Source organism: Salvelinus fontinalis, chromosome 15 (genome assembly GCF_029448725.1).
Source record: "Salvelinus fontinalis isolate EN_2023a chromosome 15, ASM2944872v1, whole genome shotgun sequence".
NCBI classification, from domain to species: Eukaryota; Metazoa; Chordata; class Actinopteri; order Salmoniformes; family Salmonidae; genus Salvelinus; species Salvelinus fontinalis.
Genome location: NC_074679.1, coordinates 37,230,196 through 37,248,406, shown reverse-complemented (window position 1 = coordinate 37,248,406; position 18,211 = coordinate 37,230,196). Strand labels below are relative to the sequence as shown.

Sequence of the window (18,211 nt, the reverse complement as noted above, 5' to 3'; positions counted from 1 at the left end):
TGGAAAACTCTGGTTGATACACTAGATACACTACACAGCAACCGTGTTGAGTAAGACTATTCAACTTTATTTGTTGAGAGTGCAAAGCAAATTAGTTAAAGGCCCAATGCAGATGTTTTTATATCAATATCAAATCATTTCTGGGTAACAATTAAGTACCTTACTGCGATTGTTTTCAATTAAAATGGTCAAAAAGTAACAAAAATAGCTTCTTAGCAAGAGCAATTTCTCAAACAAGAATTTTGTTAGGACTGTCGGAGTGGTCTGAGTGAGGAGGGGAAAACTGAAAACTATCTGTTATTGACAGAGAGGTTTGGAACTCTTTCATCTATGAACTAATTTACCACCTGGTGAACTCACCAGGCAGGCCAAAACTCCATCCCAACAAAACAGGCAATCATTTCAGGTGGTCTTTTCAAAAAGCTCTTACACTAAAAAGGCATTATCAGATTTTTTGCAATATTTTCCCCAACCTCATAGTATGGAAATATAAAACACAGGAAATCATGTTTTTGACTGGAATGGGCCTTTAAGCAAACAATGTAAGTATGGTACACATGATAAAACACATGGAATATCAGAGAGAGAGAGAAAGAGAGAGAGAGCGAGCGAGAGACAGAATCTAGAGGAACTTAAAACGATCATCAATGATTAGAGAGGTCTTGATTGCAGTTGTGAGTATTTAGGAGAAATGGAATCGAAGAAAAGAAAGTGTTCATATGTTTTCTTGCTTTTACTTTTGGCCGAGTGAGGATAGCTGTGGAGACAAACACGGAGAAACAATAAAAAACACATCTCACTACCAGAAATCTACGATCAACTTGTGTTGATCGTAGGTGATTTAACGTAGGTGATTTAACACAAACCCACAATATGGGTGTCATCATTCCATATTATGAGTCAGGCTTAAATTATTGATATTACTCAACAAAAAGTCTGCTTCCCAAATGGTACCCTTGACAAATTTTATTTGTCACATGCACCAAATACAACAGGTGTAGTAGACCTTACAGTGAAATGCTTACTTACAAGCCCTTAACCAACAATGCAGTTTCCCTATTCAGTGCACTACTTTTGACCAGGGCCACATAGGGTAGTAGTGCACTATATTGGTAATAGGGTGCCATTTGGGACGCACACAAAGGCTGGTGGTCCTCCTACCTGTTTGATGAACTGCCCTGCATTGAAGAGCTCACTGCATCCGTACAGCACCCTCTTCCCTGGCTTTGCCTAAAAGGATGCCACAAAATACACGTTGTTCAAAAGAACTCTACTGAAAACATGAAGAGGTTTCACAAAATACAATGGAAACTTTTGTCACAATGTGACATGTAGACATTTTAATAAAACATTCATTAAAAAAAAACGAAAAACGAAAACAATTTGGAGTGATAGTTTACCTTTGTGTAGTCCACCAGGTTTTGATATTCTATGTAGTTTCCTCCTCCGACCACAAAGACGATAGCCTGAAACAGAAGGCGAGATCTCACTGACAGGTTGAGGCTGCTAGGTTCATGTACATAATATACACAGAGTAGTGTGCCCCCCCCGTCATACATTGAGTCCAAGACAGGCACCAGGACAACACACAGCAGTTACTGGATTTAGTGGAGGCCCTGTTTGTGCGTCTGTCTGCTGACCATGGCAGGACTCACCTCTTGAAACGGGTTCTTGTTCCTTGGGGTTGAGCTGTTGGGAGAACAGGAGTGTTTAGACAAAGATCTTACGGACAGAAAATGCACATGACTATTTAGAGGCCTTAACTGCTATCCTTGGAGCTGTTGAAGTCGTACCTCTCACTGCCGCGCAGCATCTTGGGATCAAAGTATCTGTAGTCATCCGTCTCCTGCAGATCAGAAACACATCAGCAATACACCAACAAACGTATACATCACATGAACAACAAGAGAGAGACCATTTTCTGACAATTCTAGAAACACCAAAATCCCCCCCCCCCATTGCTCAAGGTCACCCAGTTCCTCTTATTAAAAGCAACTCCTGCATAAGCATGGGTCCTGTGAGACAAAGTCAACCTATTGACTCAAGTGCGATCAGATCAGGCAGAATTCAGATTCAGAGAACACCTGCATGATTTCAACAGAAACGTCACATTTACCAGAACTAGTCTTACATAGGATCAGTGGAGTTTCCTCCCTCTCGGATACATCCTCCTTAAACCCAGAACCAAGTCTTTAGTCTGGCCTGCGTCCCAAATGGCATCCTATTCCCTATAGAGTACTCCTTTTGACCAAATCAAATTGTATTGGTCACATACACATATTTAGCAGATGTTATTGCGGGTGTAGTGGAAATGCTTGTGTTCCTGGCTCCAACAGTGCAGTAATATCTAACAATACACAACATATCTAACAATTCACAACAAAGCCCTATTGGCCCTGGTCAAAAGTAGTGCACTAAATAGGTTGCCATTTAGGATGCATCCCTAGTCTCTCTCCTCTCTTCCCAATGGACCGAATGCATCTCCCTCTATCTGGCAGAGCCGTGGCCCACTCACATTCTTCACCAGAAGAGAAAATACTTTGCAGTCAGGCTGGTGAAAGAGGAGCTCCCTGTCTCTCTGAACTGACTAGATGCTCCAGATTTTTGTGCTATCGTCTTTCCCCACACAGGAGAGAGGCATTTCAGCAGAGGGCTTCTGATATCAAACCTGAACACACTGCTAAACCTGCCTGGGAGAGGAATGGCATTGTGTTCACACAGAAGAACCACCGATAGATTACACCTGTCCAAGAGGGCCATCGGATGCGGGACAGGGGTGGGGAGAGGAGGATGGAGGCTGTTGAATTTGGACTGATGTGCCCGTCTCCTTCTCGGCTCACCGAACAAGAAGCGCTTTGTACAGTGCACTGTAATTCCAGTAGCTGAGAAAATGATAATATTGTTATGTCCAATTCAGTGTTTGGAGAGGTGGGGATAGGGGTTGGGGGGCATCTAAAGCCAGTAACAGAATCCTGTAATCCCTGCTCCCTCCTGGCTGTAGAGACACAGTATGAGTGCCAAATGGTACCCTATTCCCTATAAAGCGCACTACTTTTAAGTAGAGCCCTACAGGCACTTTGAAGGGAATAGGGTGCCACCTGGGACGCTGACACAAGACGGAACGGAGCTAATGGAAATTGAAAAGCGTTTGTTCATATTATCATTCCCCAAATGTTTATGGACCTGTGAGAGATTGTAATCACAAAGGGACTAAGTTGATGTAACGCCTCTATAGATGTAGCAGCTGATCCAGGGAAAATTAGACACGGACCACAGAGGGGAATAGGGGACCTCCCTCAAGTCTGGTGGCCTACACTAACAAGTGTAGTGTTGAGTGCACAGAGGATGGCTTGTGAATGATTTTCAGTGGACCTTACCTCTGCTTCAGGGTAAGCCGGTAAGGAGCTGAGAGCGAGATGAGGGAGTGTAGAGAGAGCTTCTGGGTTAGCTGTAACTTAATCTCCACGTTCAGTGTGCGCCTGTCCTCCCAGAGAGGATTGAGAGTCCACAGTGCTGCCCATGTGCTCTATTGCAGCCCCTGCAGACAGCTAGCAGCTAGGGTTTCGCACAACCGTGGAGCCCCCAGAGCAGATCAGGCCAGGCCACACTCGCAGAGCTGTTTTTAATCACTGGGGCGGCATCCCAAATGGCACCCTACTCCCTACATAGTGCAAAATTTTTGACCAGGGCCTATACGGCTCTGGTCAAAAGTAGTGCACTATATATAGGAAATAGGGTGCCATCTGGGGAGGCATGCCCCTATGTCTGCTGTAGCAGAAGCTCCCTGGCATTTCTATATTGTTATGCACATGACTGACTGACTTGACTTAAACACTAGGTCATCCGCAGGTACAGTACCAGTCAAAAGTTTGGACACACCTACTCATTCAAGGGTTATACATTATTTTTCACATATTGTGAAGACGGACTAGATTTTTTAATAAAGGCAGCAACTGTAGCTAATGCATTCCAGGTGACGACCTTATGAAGCTGGTTGAGAGAATGCCAAGAGTGTGCAAAGCTGTCATCAATTTTATTACGTTTGCAATCGCAACAAATAATCTGCAAAGCTGTGTGCAAAGCTGTCATCAATTTTTTTACGTTTGCAATCGCAACAAATAATCTGCTCAGACCCCAACCAAGGAGTATCAAAAGTCGTGCTATAAATTCTCAGACAACACAAAAATTCCTTGATGCCCTTCCAGACTCCTTCTGCCTACCCAATGACGTCGGAGGACAAAAATCAGTTAACCACTTAACTGAGGAACTCAATTTAACCTTGCGCAATACCCTAGATGCAGTTGCACCCCTAAAAACGAAAAACATTTGTCATAAGAAACTAGCTCCCTGGTATACAGAAAATACCCGAGCTTTGAAGCAAGCTTCCAGGAAATTGGAACGGAAATGGCGCCACACCAAACTGGAAGTCTTCCGACTAGCTTGGAAAGACAGTACCGAAGAGCCCTCACTGCTGCTCGATCATCCTACTTTTCCAACTTAATCGACGAAAATAAGAACAATCCAAAATTTATTTTTGATACTGTTGCAAAGCTAACTAAAAAGCAGCATTCCCCAAGAGAGGATGGCTTTCACTTCAGCAGTAATAAATTCATGAACTTCTTTGAGGAAAAGATCATGACCATTAGAAAGCAAATTACGGACTCCTCTTTGAATCTGCGTATTCCTCCAGGGCTTAGCTGTCCTGGATCTGCACAGCTCTGCCAAGGCCTGGGATCGGGAGAGACACTTAAGTGTTTTAGTACTATATCTCTTGACACAATGATGAAAATAATCATGGCCTCTAAACCTTCAAGCTGCATACTGGATCATATTCCTACTAAACTGCTGAAAGAGCTGCTTCCTGTGCTTGGCCCTCCTATGTTGAACATAATAAACAGCTCTCTATCCACCGGATGTGTACCAAACTCACTAAAAGTGGCAGTGATAAAGCCTCTCTTGAAAAAGCCAAACCTTAAACCGGAAAATATAAAAAACTATCGGCCTATATCGAATCTTCCATTCCTCTCAAAAATTTTAGAAAAAGCTGTTGCGCAGCAACTCACTGCCTTTCTGAAGACAAACAATGTATACGAAATGCTTCAGTCTGGTTTTAGACCCCATCATAGCACTGAGACTGCACTTGTGAAGGTGGTAAATGACCTTTTGGTGGCGTCAGACCGAGGCTCTGCATCTGTCCTCGTGCTACTAGACCTTAGTGCTGCCTTTGACACCATCGATCACCACATTCTTTTGGAGAGACTGGAAACCCAAATTGGTCTACACGGACCAGTTCTGGCCTGGTTTAGATCTTACCTGTCGGAAAGATATCAGTTTGTCTCTGTGAATGGTTTGTCCTCTGACAAATCAACTGTGCATTTCGGTGTTCCTCAAGGTTCCGTTTTAGGACCACTATTGTTTTAACTATATATTTTACCTCTTGGGGATGTTATTCGAAAACATAATGTTAACTTTCACTGCTATGCGGATGACACACAGCTGTACATTTCAATGAAACATGGTGAAGCCCCAAAATTGCCCTCGCTAGAAGCCTGTGTTTCAGACATAAGGAAGTGGATGGCTGAAAACGTTCTACTTTTAAACTCGGACAAAACAGAGATGCTTGTTCTAGGTCCCAAGAAACAAAGAGATCTTCTGTTAAATCTGACAATTCATCTTGATGGTTGTAAAGTCGTCTCAAATAAAACTGTGAAGGACCTCGGCGTTACTCTTGACCCTGATCTCTCTTTTGACGAACATATCAAGACTGTTTCAAGGACAGCTTTTTTCCATCTACGTAACATTGCAAAAATCAGACATTTTCTGTCCAAAAATTATGCAGAAAAATTAATCCATGCATTTGTTACTTCTAGGTTAGACTACTGCAATGCTCTACTTTCCGGCTACCCGGATAAAGCACTAAATAAACTTCAGTTAGTGCTAAATACGGCTGCTAGAATCCTGACTAGAACCAAGAAATTTGATCATATTACTCCAGTGCTAGCTTCCCTACACTGGCTTCCTGTTAAGGCAAGGGCTGATTTCAATGTTTTACTGTTAACCTATAAAGCGTTACATGGGCTTGCTCCTACCTATCTTTCCGAGTTGGTCCTGCCGTACATACCAATACGTACGCTACGGTCACAAGACGCAGGCCTCCTAATTGTCCCTAGAATTTCTAAGCAAACAGCGGGAGGTAGGGCTTTCTTCTATAGATCTCCATTTTTATGGAACAGTCTGCCTACCCATGTGAGAGACGCAGACTCGGTCTCAACCTTTAAGTCTTTACTGAAGACTTATCTCTTCAGTAGGTCATATGATTGAGTGTAGTCTGGCCCAGGAGTGTGAAGGTGAACGGAAAGGCTCTGGAGCAACGAACCGCCCTTGCTGTCTCTGCCTGGCCGGTTCCCCTCTCTCCACTGGGATTCTCTGCCTCTAACCCTGTTACAGGGGCTGAGTCACTGGCTTACTGGTGCTCTTTCATGCCGTCCCTGGGAGGGGTGCGTCACTTGAGTGGGTTGAGTTACTGACGTGATCTTCCTGTCTGGGTTGGCGCCCCCCCTTGGTTTGTGCTGTGGTGGAGATCTTTGTTGGCTATACTCGGCCTTGTCTCAGGATTATAAGTTGGTGGTTGAAGATATCCCTCCAGTGGTGCGGGGGCTGTGCTTTGGCAAAGTGGGTGGGGTTATATCCTTCCTATTTGGCCCTGTCCGGGGGTATCTTCGGATGGGGCCACAGTGTCTCCTGACCGCTCCTGTCTCAGCCTCCAGTATTTATGCTGTAGTAGTTTGTGTCGGGGGGCTAGGGTCAGTTGGTTATACCTGGAGTACTTCTCCTGTCTTATCCAGTGTCCTGTGTGAATTTAAGTATGCTTTCTCTAATTCTCTCGTTCTCTCTTTCTTTCTCTCTCTGAGAACCTGAGCCCTAGGACCATACGTCAGGACGACTCCCTGCTGCCCCCAGTCCGCCTGGCCTTGCTGCTATTCCAGTTTCAACGGTTCTGCCTGCGGTTACGGAACCCCTACCTGTCCCAGACCTGCTGTTTTCAACTCTTAATGATCGGCTATGAAAAGCCAACTGAATATTATTCATGATTATTATTTGACCATGCTTGTCACTTATGAACATTTTTGAACATCTTGGCATAGTTCTGTTATAATCTCCACCCGGCACAGCCAGAAGAGGACTGGCCACCCCTCATAGCCTGGTTCCTCTCTAGGTTTCTTCCTAGGTTTTGGCTTTCTAGGGAGTTTTTCCTAGCCACCGTGCTTCTACACCTGCATTCTAGCTGTTTGGGGTTTTAGGCTGGTTCTCTGTACAGCACTTCGAGACATTAGCTGATGTACGAAGGGCTATATAAAATAAACTTGAAACTTGATTGATCAAGGCAAAGGGTGGCTACTTTGAAGAATCTCAAATATATTTTGATTTGTTTATCCGTTTTTTGGTTACTACATGATTCCATATGTGTTATTTCATAGTTTTGATGTAATCAAAGTTTTGATCTAATCAGAAGGGGGCATGATTGGAGAAGTGTCCGACTGCAGACATGAGACCCCCATCAGGTTGTTCATCTCGTTGCCACTGTATTCATCACCATGCTTCCCTCCTGAATATGATGGTGCAACAAAGCAGAAACATAGAGGAATGTCCACAGTAGAGGGGGAGGAGAGAAGAGAGGGAAGAGAGGAGACTCACCGGATTGGACTTCATCTCCATCAGGTTGTCCAGGATACGCGTGACTGGCAGGTTCTGAAAGAAAAACACTTTAAATACTCTGTTCTTTCTCACCAGGTACCGTAATTAATCACTACAGACTGACTCCAACGAGCAGCCGCGTGAGATATTATCATACATGTCTTCAGGCAAAACCTTCCCATCAAAGCCAAGGGACATCTGGACATTTTGAAAACACATATACAGACAGTATCATGATGAGACGGCTCCTCTCATCTGTCTATTAAGAGACATTCAGTATCACTCATTCTGCATGTGTGTTTCTGTGCATAATTCTGTGTGTGTGTGTGTGTAAAGCTACTCACATGCTGTTTAAGCACCAGGTGTTTCACCCCCTCCATGACAAACTGGGAGCCAGAGTTCATCACTCTAGAGAAGAGGCTGTGGGATAGAGAGACAGGAGGAGGACAGGGTCAGCACGGGGGTTAGGTCTATGGGACCCCTGAAACAAGGGAAACTCTGCAATGTCCCAAATGGCACCCTATTCCCTACATAGTACACTAACCTGGTCAAAAGTAGTGTACTGTGTAGGGAATAAGGTGCCGTTTGGGACGCAACAGAGAGTGCTCTCTCTTTCTTACCCCATAGGTTTCACACCGCTGTTCCCATAGTTAGATGGTGTGGCAGCAATCTTTGTGAAAGCCCTGGCAAAACAAATGATTCATAATAAGCTCCTTGAAAGAACCCAAAACAATGTGTTTTATTATCGGTTTGGTTCTGCATGTATGAAGCATTATATGATGAGAATGCAAGCTCGCTTGTAATGTCTTACTTCCACTGCTTGATGTAGTTGAGAGAGGACAGGTCGCAGCCAGTTTCTAGAAGAGCCTTCTTGTATTGGTCCAGATCACTCTGAAACACAGAAAACCCCCAGTAAGATAACAGCATGCATGTTTTCACCAAGGTAAAACATACAAGTGATTGAGCAGGCATTTGAGTATTAGTAGGGAATTTACCGACCAGGGACTTAAAAAAGCTTGAAGAAATAAAAACCTAGTCATCCTAAAACAGAGTGTGACACGTGTATGGTGGTATCATCAGTACATTAGGGTGGCAGAAACAAGTACTTTTTAATGTAACTAAACTGATGTTACACCACAGCATCCTGGGAAAACAAATAACCTTAAAAATGTACATACTGGACCAACTGGATAATGGACCAGAGAGGAGAGGGTAATCCCATGGTAATAATCGGCCCTGGACGGGTTCAGGTTAAAGGGGGGACAGAGATGAAAGGAGGAATACCACAAGACGTTGGCGGTGGAAAAAGATTTCCTGCTTGACTTCAGCTGTCAGGCCGGGAAAACAGAATGGCATCTCAGAGGAGAAGGGCTATTAGGAAGACCATTGATCAACATGATGCTCCAGGACAGCCTGATCCTAACGCTGATCCCAGCCTGCAGCCGCAGCCAGAAACCTGGGCCCATATTAATGCTCCTCAGAGCAGGAGTGCTGATCTAGGATCAGTTTTGCCTTTTAGATGATAATGAAAACGATTATATGGACGAGCAGGGAACTGATCCTCGATCCGTGCTCCTACTCAGAGACTCTGTGAATACGGCCCCTGGCATCCTCCCAGCTCTTTGGAGCTGGCGGCTGGAGGGACTTGACTTCACTCCTCTGTGGTGAACTGTGGTTACTGAGGTGGTGGTGACAGGGCTTGAAGCAGAGCCAGTATTAGGGTCTTCCAAGTCTTAGCAGGGTCCCTAAGAGGCTAGTCCCTGAGCTGCGCCACCTCCCTGAAGAAAGCAGACGTAGAACCCACAGTCATAGTGGAGAGCTGGGTGTCCTCCTATACAGAGGGCCTTGCGATGCTCAGAACAGAACAAGCTAGCATTATTGGACTTCTGGAGTAATGACATTTGGCCTCGGCTTCAAAGGGTATCGATGTTCCTGGAACCTGCTCTAACGTGTCATATCGAACAATAAAGCTTTTGAATGTTGTAAGAAGAAAAGCTGGTTTGAATATCATGCGAAAAAATGATTTGAGAATTGATGTTTGGTGTTCTAAACAATGAAACGCAAGCCAGGGCCAAGGTTTTTCATATTGTATATTGTGCTGTTACTAAGACTACCACATCCAGTGAGACCACAAAGTGTCTCCATTGAGGTTGCTATTGTGCCATTTTTGGATCCATTGGACATGATACTGCATATGACCGTAGTGAATCAGACAGATCAACAGAGTTCCCTGACAAAAGGGGCCTGTATCTTGTGGCTCCTCTCTGACCGGTGATTGAGTCTAGTTTGGCATGTGTTTGATGGTGAGAGAATGTGTGATTTGAGTCTAGTATGTTTTTGATAGGGACAGGGTTAAGTCCAGTATGCATGTGTTTGATAGGGTAAGGGTTAAGTGGGGGACAGGCCTCACCTCTGAAGGGGGTTGCAGGGCTGTGATGTAGAAAATCAGAAACAGTCTCATCTTGTCCTCTGGTGTTCCCGCTGTCACAAAGACAAAAACAAAGTTGCTTAACAAACCTTACATCAACAGGCACCTCAGGTATTTCCGACCCTTGACGAAGTACACGAGATAGCACATGTATGATTTATGTTATTTCTGGCAAAGATAAGCACAGAGGCACATCTACCGTCAGGGTCACTGATGATGTCCAGTAAAGACTTTTCCAGGGTGGATTTGCTCATCAGCTTCTCCTCATACTCAAAGTACACGTCCAGTTTACGGCTCTGGATGGGTCACAGAAGTTACACATTAGGGAAAGAGTACCTATAAGGAATTGTCTATATTTTTGTTAAAATGATCAAATGAAGGGCTCCCCGAGTGGTGCAGCGGTCTAAGGCACTGCATCGCTACACCAAAAATGGAAGTGGTCTTAATGTGTATGTGGGCGTAATAGGTACACTTAACTTAGTCCACGTCAAGAGGATGTGCACAGCAGTCTTCCATACATGTTTAATATCTGAAACAAGTGTTAATGGGATGCAGCGCACTATGGACACAGAGAGAACCCCCTCTATCTACACATGGAAAACACATTGACAGGCCATGACCGGGTTTAATACTAACCTTAATGTGATCCAGAACGGCGGTGGCTACGTTAGTGTGGAGGTCAATCAGCCTCTTCTTCTCCAGAAGCTCTGGTAGGGAGCTAGTAGAGGAAACACAGAACAGTTTTGGCACATAAATAATAATACAGAAATACTGTATATTTACATATACGGGTAGGCCGTTATTGTAAATAAGAATCTGTTCTTAATTGACTAGCCTAGTTCAAATAAAAGGAAAATTCTAGAATGATGCTCACCTGACAGCTGAGGTAAGTTTTGCGGTGTTGTCTGACATACTAATACTACTAATGGCTCCCTCATCCTCACCCTCCAACCCCTGGAGAAGATCAAAAGTCTTATTTTAGCAGGGAATTTGCAGGTGTGAGTGAGACTACTTCAGACTACAGGTTTTCAGTGAGACTACTTCATTGAACAGCTCTAGAAAACCGCCCTTCTTACCATGATGCTCTTGAGGCGTTTGACCTCGTCCTCCTGGGCTCGGTACGTGTCTAACTCCTCCTGTACAGACTCAGCCACCTCCGGGAACGGGCTGGAAGAGTCAAAACAAGCCCTCAGCCAAGAAGACCTTCACTACAGCAAAGATTGAAATATACTGTTGCTACTGCGTTATAAAGCATAACTCTAAAAATGGTTTGAAATATACTGTTACTATTGAGTTATAAAGCATCAAACGCAGACTACCTTCTAAATCAGTAGTTTAAATCACACTTTAGTCAATGGAATGGAGTTTCTAACAAGCAAAGCTTGGAATATACTGTTGCTACCTAGTTATAAAGCCTCGGCCACATGCTACCCGCTGAATCAGTAATCACCACAAGTGAGTTCCTAACCTGCCCTTGTGTTTCTGCCAGAATTTGTCTGCGGCTGTGAGGTCATAACTCTTCTTATTTTTCTTCTTGGGTCTGGCTCCGGAAGGGGAAGCTTCTGACCCCACAGACTCGTCCATACTGACCCTGTTCAGGTGGAAGTCCTAGGACACTCACACACACACAGAAATACATTAGAGTCACACACACAGCAAAATCATTTCTACTACGGATAGTATTTTTCCTGCAAATAGAGTCATTTCTGAGTGATTCTTTTTTTCAGTGTTGGGATGGTGGTTGGTGTCTGACAGAGATCCTATTGGATGTGTAGTCTGGTCATATTTCTGCTTACATCATCGGAAAAAAAGACTGGTCCATAGATACCTCTGGGATAAACACTGATATCTACTTACATCATCATAATACTTACATTCAAAATAACAACCGTTGTCATAAATATATTGAGGTTAAAACAAAGGACTCGTGATGCTGAAAACTAAGAGAGGAGACGGGATTGTACATTTTACACCAGAAATCATTTTAAGGCAGGGATGCTGGAAATTGGTTCCTCACAAATATTTATGACTTCTGGCACAGGTCAACGCACTGAGCACATACCACAGCATTTAATCTATTCTTAATCTTACACACAAGGTCATTGCAGTAGCGCTACCTTGAAAATCACACACCTTATATACACTGCTCAAAAAAATAAAGGGAACACTTAAACAACACAATGTAACTTCAAGTCAATCACACTTCTGTGAAATCAAACTGTCCACTTAGGAAGCAACACTGATTGACAATAAATTTCACATGCTGTTGTGCAAATGGAATAGACAAAAGGTGGAAATTATAGGCATTTAGAAAGACACCCCCAAAAAAGGAATGGTTCTGCAGGTGTTGTTTAAGTGTTCCCTTTATTTCTTTGAGCAGTGTATATATACAGTTGAAGTTTACATACACTTAGGTTGGAGTCATTAAAACTCGTTTTTCAACCACTCCACAAATTTCTTGTTTACAAACTATAGTTTTGGCAAGTCGGTTAGGACATCTACTTTGTGCATGACACAAGTAATTTTTCCAACAATTGTTTACAGACAGATTATTTCACTTATAAATCAGAAGTTAATAATTCAGAGTCAGAAGTTTACATTCTCAAAGTTGACTGTGCCTTTAAACAGCTTGGAAAATTCCAGAAAATTATGTCATGGCTTTAGAAGCTTCTGATAGGCTAATTGACATCATTTGAGTCAATTAGTGGTGTAGCTGTGGATGTATTTCAAGGCCTACCTTCAAACTCAGTGCCTCTTTGCTTGACATCATGGGAAAATCAAAAGAAATCAGCCAAGACCTCAGAAAAAAATGTGTAGACCTCCACAAGTCTGTTTCATCCTTGGGAGCAATTTCCAAACGCCTGAAGGTACCACATTCATCTGTACAAACAACAGTACGCAAGTATAAACACCATGGAACCCCGAAGCCGTCATACCACTCAGGAAGGAGACGCGTTCTGTCTCCTAGAGATGAACGTACTTTGGTGCGAAAAGTGCAAATCAATCCTAGAACAACAGCAAAGGACCTTGTGAAGATGCTGGAAACAGGTACAAAAGTATCTATATCAACAGTAAAACGAGTCCTATATCGACATAACCTGAAAGGCCGTTCAGCAAGGAAGAAGACACTGCTCCAAAACCGCCATAAAAAAGCCAGACTACGGTTTGCAACTGCACATGGGAACAAAGATCGTACTTTTTGGAGAAATGTCCTCTGGTCTGATGAAACAAAAATAAAAACTGTTTGGCCATAATGACCGTCGTTATGTTTGGATAAAAAAGGGGGAGGCTTGCAAGCCGAAGAACACCATCCTAACCGTGAAGCACGGGGGTGGCAGCATCATTTTGTGAGGCGGCTTTGCTGAAGGAGGGACTGGTGCACTTCACAAAATAGAAAATTATGTGGATATATTGAAGCAACATCTCAAGACATCAGTCAGGAAGTTAAAGCTTGGTCGCAAATGGGTCTTCCAAATGGACAATGACCCCAAGCATACTTCCAAAGTTGTGGCAAAATGGCTTAAGGACAACAAAGTCAAAGTATTGAGGTGGCCATCATAAAGCCCTGACCTAAATCCTATAGAAAATTTGTGGGCGGAAATGAAAAAAGTGTGTTCGAGCAAGGAGGCCTACAAACCTGACTCGGTTTCACCAGCTCTGTCAGGAGGAATGGGCCAAAATTGACCCAACTTATTGTGGGAAGCTTGTGGAAGGCTACCCAAAACGTATGACCCAAGTTAAACAATTTAAAGGCAATGCTAGCAAAAACTAATTTAGTGTATGTAAACTTCTGACCCACTGGGAATGTGATGAAATAAATCATTCTCTCTACTATTATTCTGACATTTCACATTCTTAAAATAAAGTGGTGATCCTAACTGACCTAAGACAGGGATTTTTTACTCTAATTAAATGTCATGAATTGTGAATAACTGAGTTTAAATGTATTTGTCTAAGGTGGATGTAAACTTCCGACTTCAACTGTATAAATCCCAATTCCCACTACTGAGCCGTGCATAGTCATAGTTCATCCTACACAGAGCGCAAAATACCATACACCCAACAACACCACAAATTACTCAAGACTATAGAGTGGACGTTTCTCATGGGTAAGCCCTTAGTTTTTGTCATAGTGTATGATGTGTCTGTTAAGTCCATCATAACAGAGTGGTGGGAGTATGACAGACAGATTTGCTCCTCTCTCTCTCTCCCTGATTCCCTGGCTTCCCTTTAGTCTTACCAGCACATCGTGGATGAGGGCCTGGTAGGTCCATGTGTGGTGGAGAGGGGTGGCAAGATCCAGGTTGCGGTCAGCGAGAACAAATAGGGGTCTCTGGAAGCTGGAGAGAGAGAGAGCGAGATGAAACGAGAAGATGATAAATGTACCCAGAGTTCCCCACTGGCTAGGCTCTCTCTCTGCTCCACCAAAGCTGAAACAAAAGAGAACTTGAAATAGATCCTACTTAGAGCTTCCCAGAGGAAGCATGACTGTTTTCACTTCATCGAAGGCCTAGCTAACCACTCAGTGAGTCTGGAGAGCAGAGGAGAGGAGAAAAGCAGAATAGCACATTTCCACTTCAAAGTTAGACAAAGACATTGTGTAGCACAGTGTGTGTGTGTGTGGGAAGCCATTTTATGTGTTTGTCTTAGGGAATGGAGTAGGCCTTCCGTGGTACAGTACAGAATCATGATATTAATGTCTACATCTAGTCTGCTCTCTTTATGGTTCATACCCAGTGTACCAGTCTGCACCCTGACCCACCTGAACTGGCCGGCCCCCATATTGTCTCCAGTGAATAGGCTGTTTCTGGCGTCTCGCAGGTTCTCCCTCAGCTTCTTGTCAAGTTTCTGCAACAAACAGAGAAACTGGGTTAGATAGTTTTGCCTCTTATGCAGCTAGGTAAGACGCCTTACATCTTCTTAACCGGATATACGCTTAGCACACAGTCTTGCAGCGTTTCACTGAGAGCTTAGAGACCCTCACCACAACACAGCAGTGCAGTATAGGGAACAAAGAGCAGTGCTGTGTAACTGGAGGAGAAACACTGCATCCATCCATTAATTCTCTTGGAGGATCAGCTTCCACACTGACTGCATCAGCATTCCTCCCCACATCAAGAATCTACCTGCAAATACTGTCTGCAAACAGTGGGATTTTGGAGGTGGGTGGACTTGGATGTCGTCCTCAAATTACTAATTTCCTCTTTCACTGTACCCACTGGGTATGGGTACTACTCTCCCAGCCCTGTCTGCACTGCCGAGACATAATACAAAGTGTATTTAGACTGACAGACTGTGTCCCTTGACAGCGGCTGAGGAGAATTCAGAGAGTTATAAATGAGGAAGGATGATGCTCACCACCGCGACCATCTCCGCAGCATTCCCTCTTGGACAGCGGATTATGGGGACAGCACCTAAGAAAACAAAACGGATCTGTTAACTGCCAATAGAGAGCATTGACGACTTTAGCAGAGCGTGTCTATAGAGAATATGAGGATGTGCTGTGAATCACATGAGGATAAAATTGAGAATCGTATACAACCTGCAAGTTAGGGATGCAGTGGGTTTACTTTGCTCAATGCATCATATAGTCACACTTTCACCATTGGCCTTTACTTTCAAAAAGTGTTCCTCTCTAGGAAATATGATTTTGGTATCGCTTTGATTCAGGTGAGTAATAACAAAAGTGATGCTGCCATCTAGCAGGGAGAAACTGGTACAACCATGAACCACCTGAGTAAATGAAACAATCTTACAGTATTTTGAAATACTAAAGCAGTGTTCTCTCAAGGAGTCTCAATAGTATTGTGGCACTAATAATATTCTGTTGAAAGACCCACCCAGAGTGACAAAGAAGCAGAAAAGGCTGTCTACAATCGTATCCATGATGGCCTCCATCTCTGTGTCCATGATGTCCGGTTTGTTAATCGCTAATCAAAAGGGAATAAGAAAACAGGAAGTCAAATACAATCATGCCAGCTAATCATGAATAAGATCTGATGAAAATGGCAAAGTGCAATCTAGCACAGTTTCTGAATCCAATGAACTCACCATGGTAGGAGATGAGCTCTTTATTTTGATTACAGAGGATAAACATATCATCTTCGAGTGTGATGAAATTCAAATACTGATCAAACACCTACGAAAGCAAAAAATACCTTACTGTTACAAGGCTGTTCAATACCCTGTAATGTGATGTGTTTTAGAAAATGACTAGGACGGAGTCACAAATGGCACCCTATCCCCTACATAATGTACTACTTTTGACCAGAGCCCTATAGGAAAAAAAAGTAGTGCACTATATAGGGAATAGGGTACCATTTGAGAGACAGCCTGGAAGAGAGGTGAACTAGTGTGTGGTGGACTCACCTTGGTAACCTGGGTGACAGCGTTAGCTGAGAGAGCTGCACTAGCAATATCCTCTAGTTTACTTCTGGATATGGCTGAGATGAAGTTCAAATAGTATGACTCATATAGCTGGTTACGAAGGTCCTGAGAAAAATAAACAAAACAATGGAATGTAACAATATACTGACTAGTAGGATGTTACATGTCTGGGATGTAATGTTTGGACAACAAATAATTGTATCTGGCCAAGGCCACCAAATGTATAGGCTCAGTGGCCCAATACAGTTTTTCTTATCATATCTAGACCTATCCTGGGTTTAATCATATCTGATGATGTAATGTTGATATTCTGAGTGAGGGATGCTTACTTGGCATATCCGGTCAATGTTCTCCTCTGTCGGCATAACAAAATAGATGGCTGGCACATCCGGGATGGGATCTCTGTCTGAATGAAGCAACCTATAGAGAATGATCAAATACATTGAAGACCTTTCTAGATGACGGTGTCCATTGATTGACACCAAGTCAATGCTGTGTTTGTGGACTTATTTGCAATTTAACTTCTCTCAAAACTGTTGTTGTCCTTTGAAATATACTGCACTGGTAGATCCTTCATTTTCAATAGATACTGAACAGTTGATGGGTTACATTAGTCAAATTCAAACTCTTTACAGCCTCATTAATTATTTGTCTGGTGCATCATGACTTTAGTTCTCTACATTTACTTTTTGTGAAGGGGATTAATAGATTATTAGTGATGTAGATTACAGTGATGTCAAATTGTGAGTTACTCACAAGTGCAAAGTGATACCCATGTCCCGTAGTTCTTTGACCGCCAGTAGAGGGGAGATTATGTCCTGGCCAAACCTGTCATAGATCAGTACCTTCCATACTGGCTCGGCAGCAGTGTTTTTCAACGGAGAAGTGTTGAAATTCAGCATGCGCTTCAATGCAGCTGGGGACACAGAAGAATACAGTATAAAGTCATGCTTGGCCAATGTTTAAGATGATGTAAATTGGAAATATTTGTGCAATAGGTGCTGCACATCCCACCACACATCCCTTGGCACAACCACCACTTTTGCCATACTAAACATGGCACAGGACTGGGGGAACTGGGACTTTGCCATACCATTTCTGCCAATCAACGAGTGAAATTGTTTGATGAGTGAAATAGCTAGTTAGCTAGCGTTAGCTAGTTAGCCACTCATCCAAAGGAACGATACTGCAGTCGATATAGCTAACTTGTTATATCTGTCAGTCAGTTATATCTGTCAGTCATTCACTGCGTGGCATTCCTGTTCCTTGACATGACAACCACATCAAAGTGTCTAGTGAAGTCAAGAGTAGTAGTAAGTGTAGGTTAGCCATCCGACTTGTTGCTGCTTTATAATATTATTGTAACGCGTTTACGTTAGCTAGCTAATAAGTTAGCTTAGCATTGATTTTCTCGTGAAGATGGCTGGTGGCCATCGTGGAAGTTCGTATTTTATTCAACATGCTATGGTCAGAGAAAATAGTCGGTGTTACAATGTGAATCAACAATTCGACAACCTATGTTCAGCAAAAATATATGACTGAAACCATTGACAGACCTGCCTGCTTTTCCCGGACGGAGGCGGCCATCTTTTCTGTTTATGCAGTGACGGGGCAAGAGATGACGTGGCAGCCAAGTGCGGCTTGGTTGAGAGGCAGTGTGTAGACACTAGTTCGGTGTGTAGTTCAGTGTGTAGACTTGAC

The 18,211-nt window shown here is 43.3% G+C and overlaps 1 protein-coding gene across 1 annotated transcript; it reads right to left on the bottom strand.

Moving 5' to 3' along the window:
* Positions 1–46: 46 nt before the first annotated feature.
* scfd1 (sec1 family domain containing 1) lies at positions 47–18,186 on the bottom strand. Its single transcript, XM_055863636.1, has 24 exons — positions 18,067–18,186; positions 17,267–17,426; positions 16,840–16,930; positions 16,493–16,615; positions 16,175–16,262; positions 15,964–16,053; positions 15,482–15,537; positions 14,886–14,971; positions 14,364–14,463; positions 11,592–11,731; positions 11,200–11,290; positions 10,998–11,077; positions 10,760–10,841; positions 10,323–10,419; positions 10,106–10,176; positions 8,507–8,586; positions 8,316–8,378; positions 8,040–8,115; positions 7,696–7,749; positions 1,794–1,846; positions 1,656–1,689; positions 1,401–1,466; positions 1,162–1,230; positions 47–757 (listed from the first exon to the last, which is right to left on the bottom strand). The coding sequence occupies exons 1-24, from the start codon at positions 18,095–18,097 to the stop codon at positions 734–736; spliced, it is 1,905 nt and encodes a 634-aa protein (XP_055719611.1). The 5' UTR covers positions 18,098–18,186; the 3' UTR covers positions 47–733.
* Between the last annotated feature and the right edge of the window lie 25 nt (positions 18,187–18,211).

Coding starts and splice junctions, on each gene's coding strand:
- scfd1 (XM_055863636.1), bottom strand. CDS start 18,097: ATGGCCGCCTCCGTCCGGGAAAAGCAGGCAG. Junction 1,467..1,655: donor ACAAGAACCCGTTTCAAGAG/GTGAGTCCTGCC, acceptor CTTCTGTTTCAG/GCTATCGTCTTTGTGGTCGG. Junction 1,231..1,400: donor ACCTGGTGGACTACACAAAG/GTAAACTATCAC, acceptor GCATCCTTTTAG/GCAAAGCCAGGGAAGAGGGT.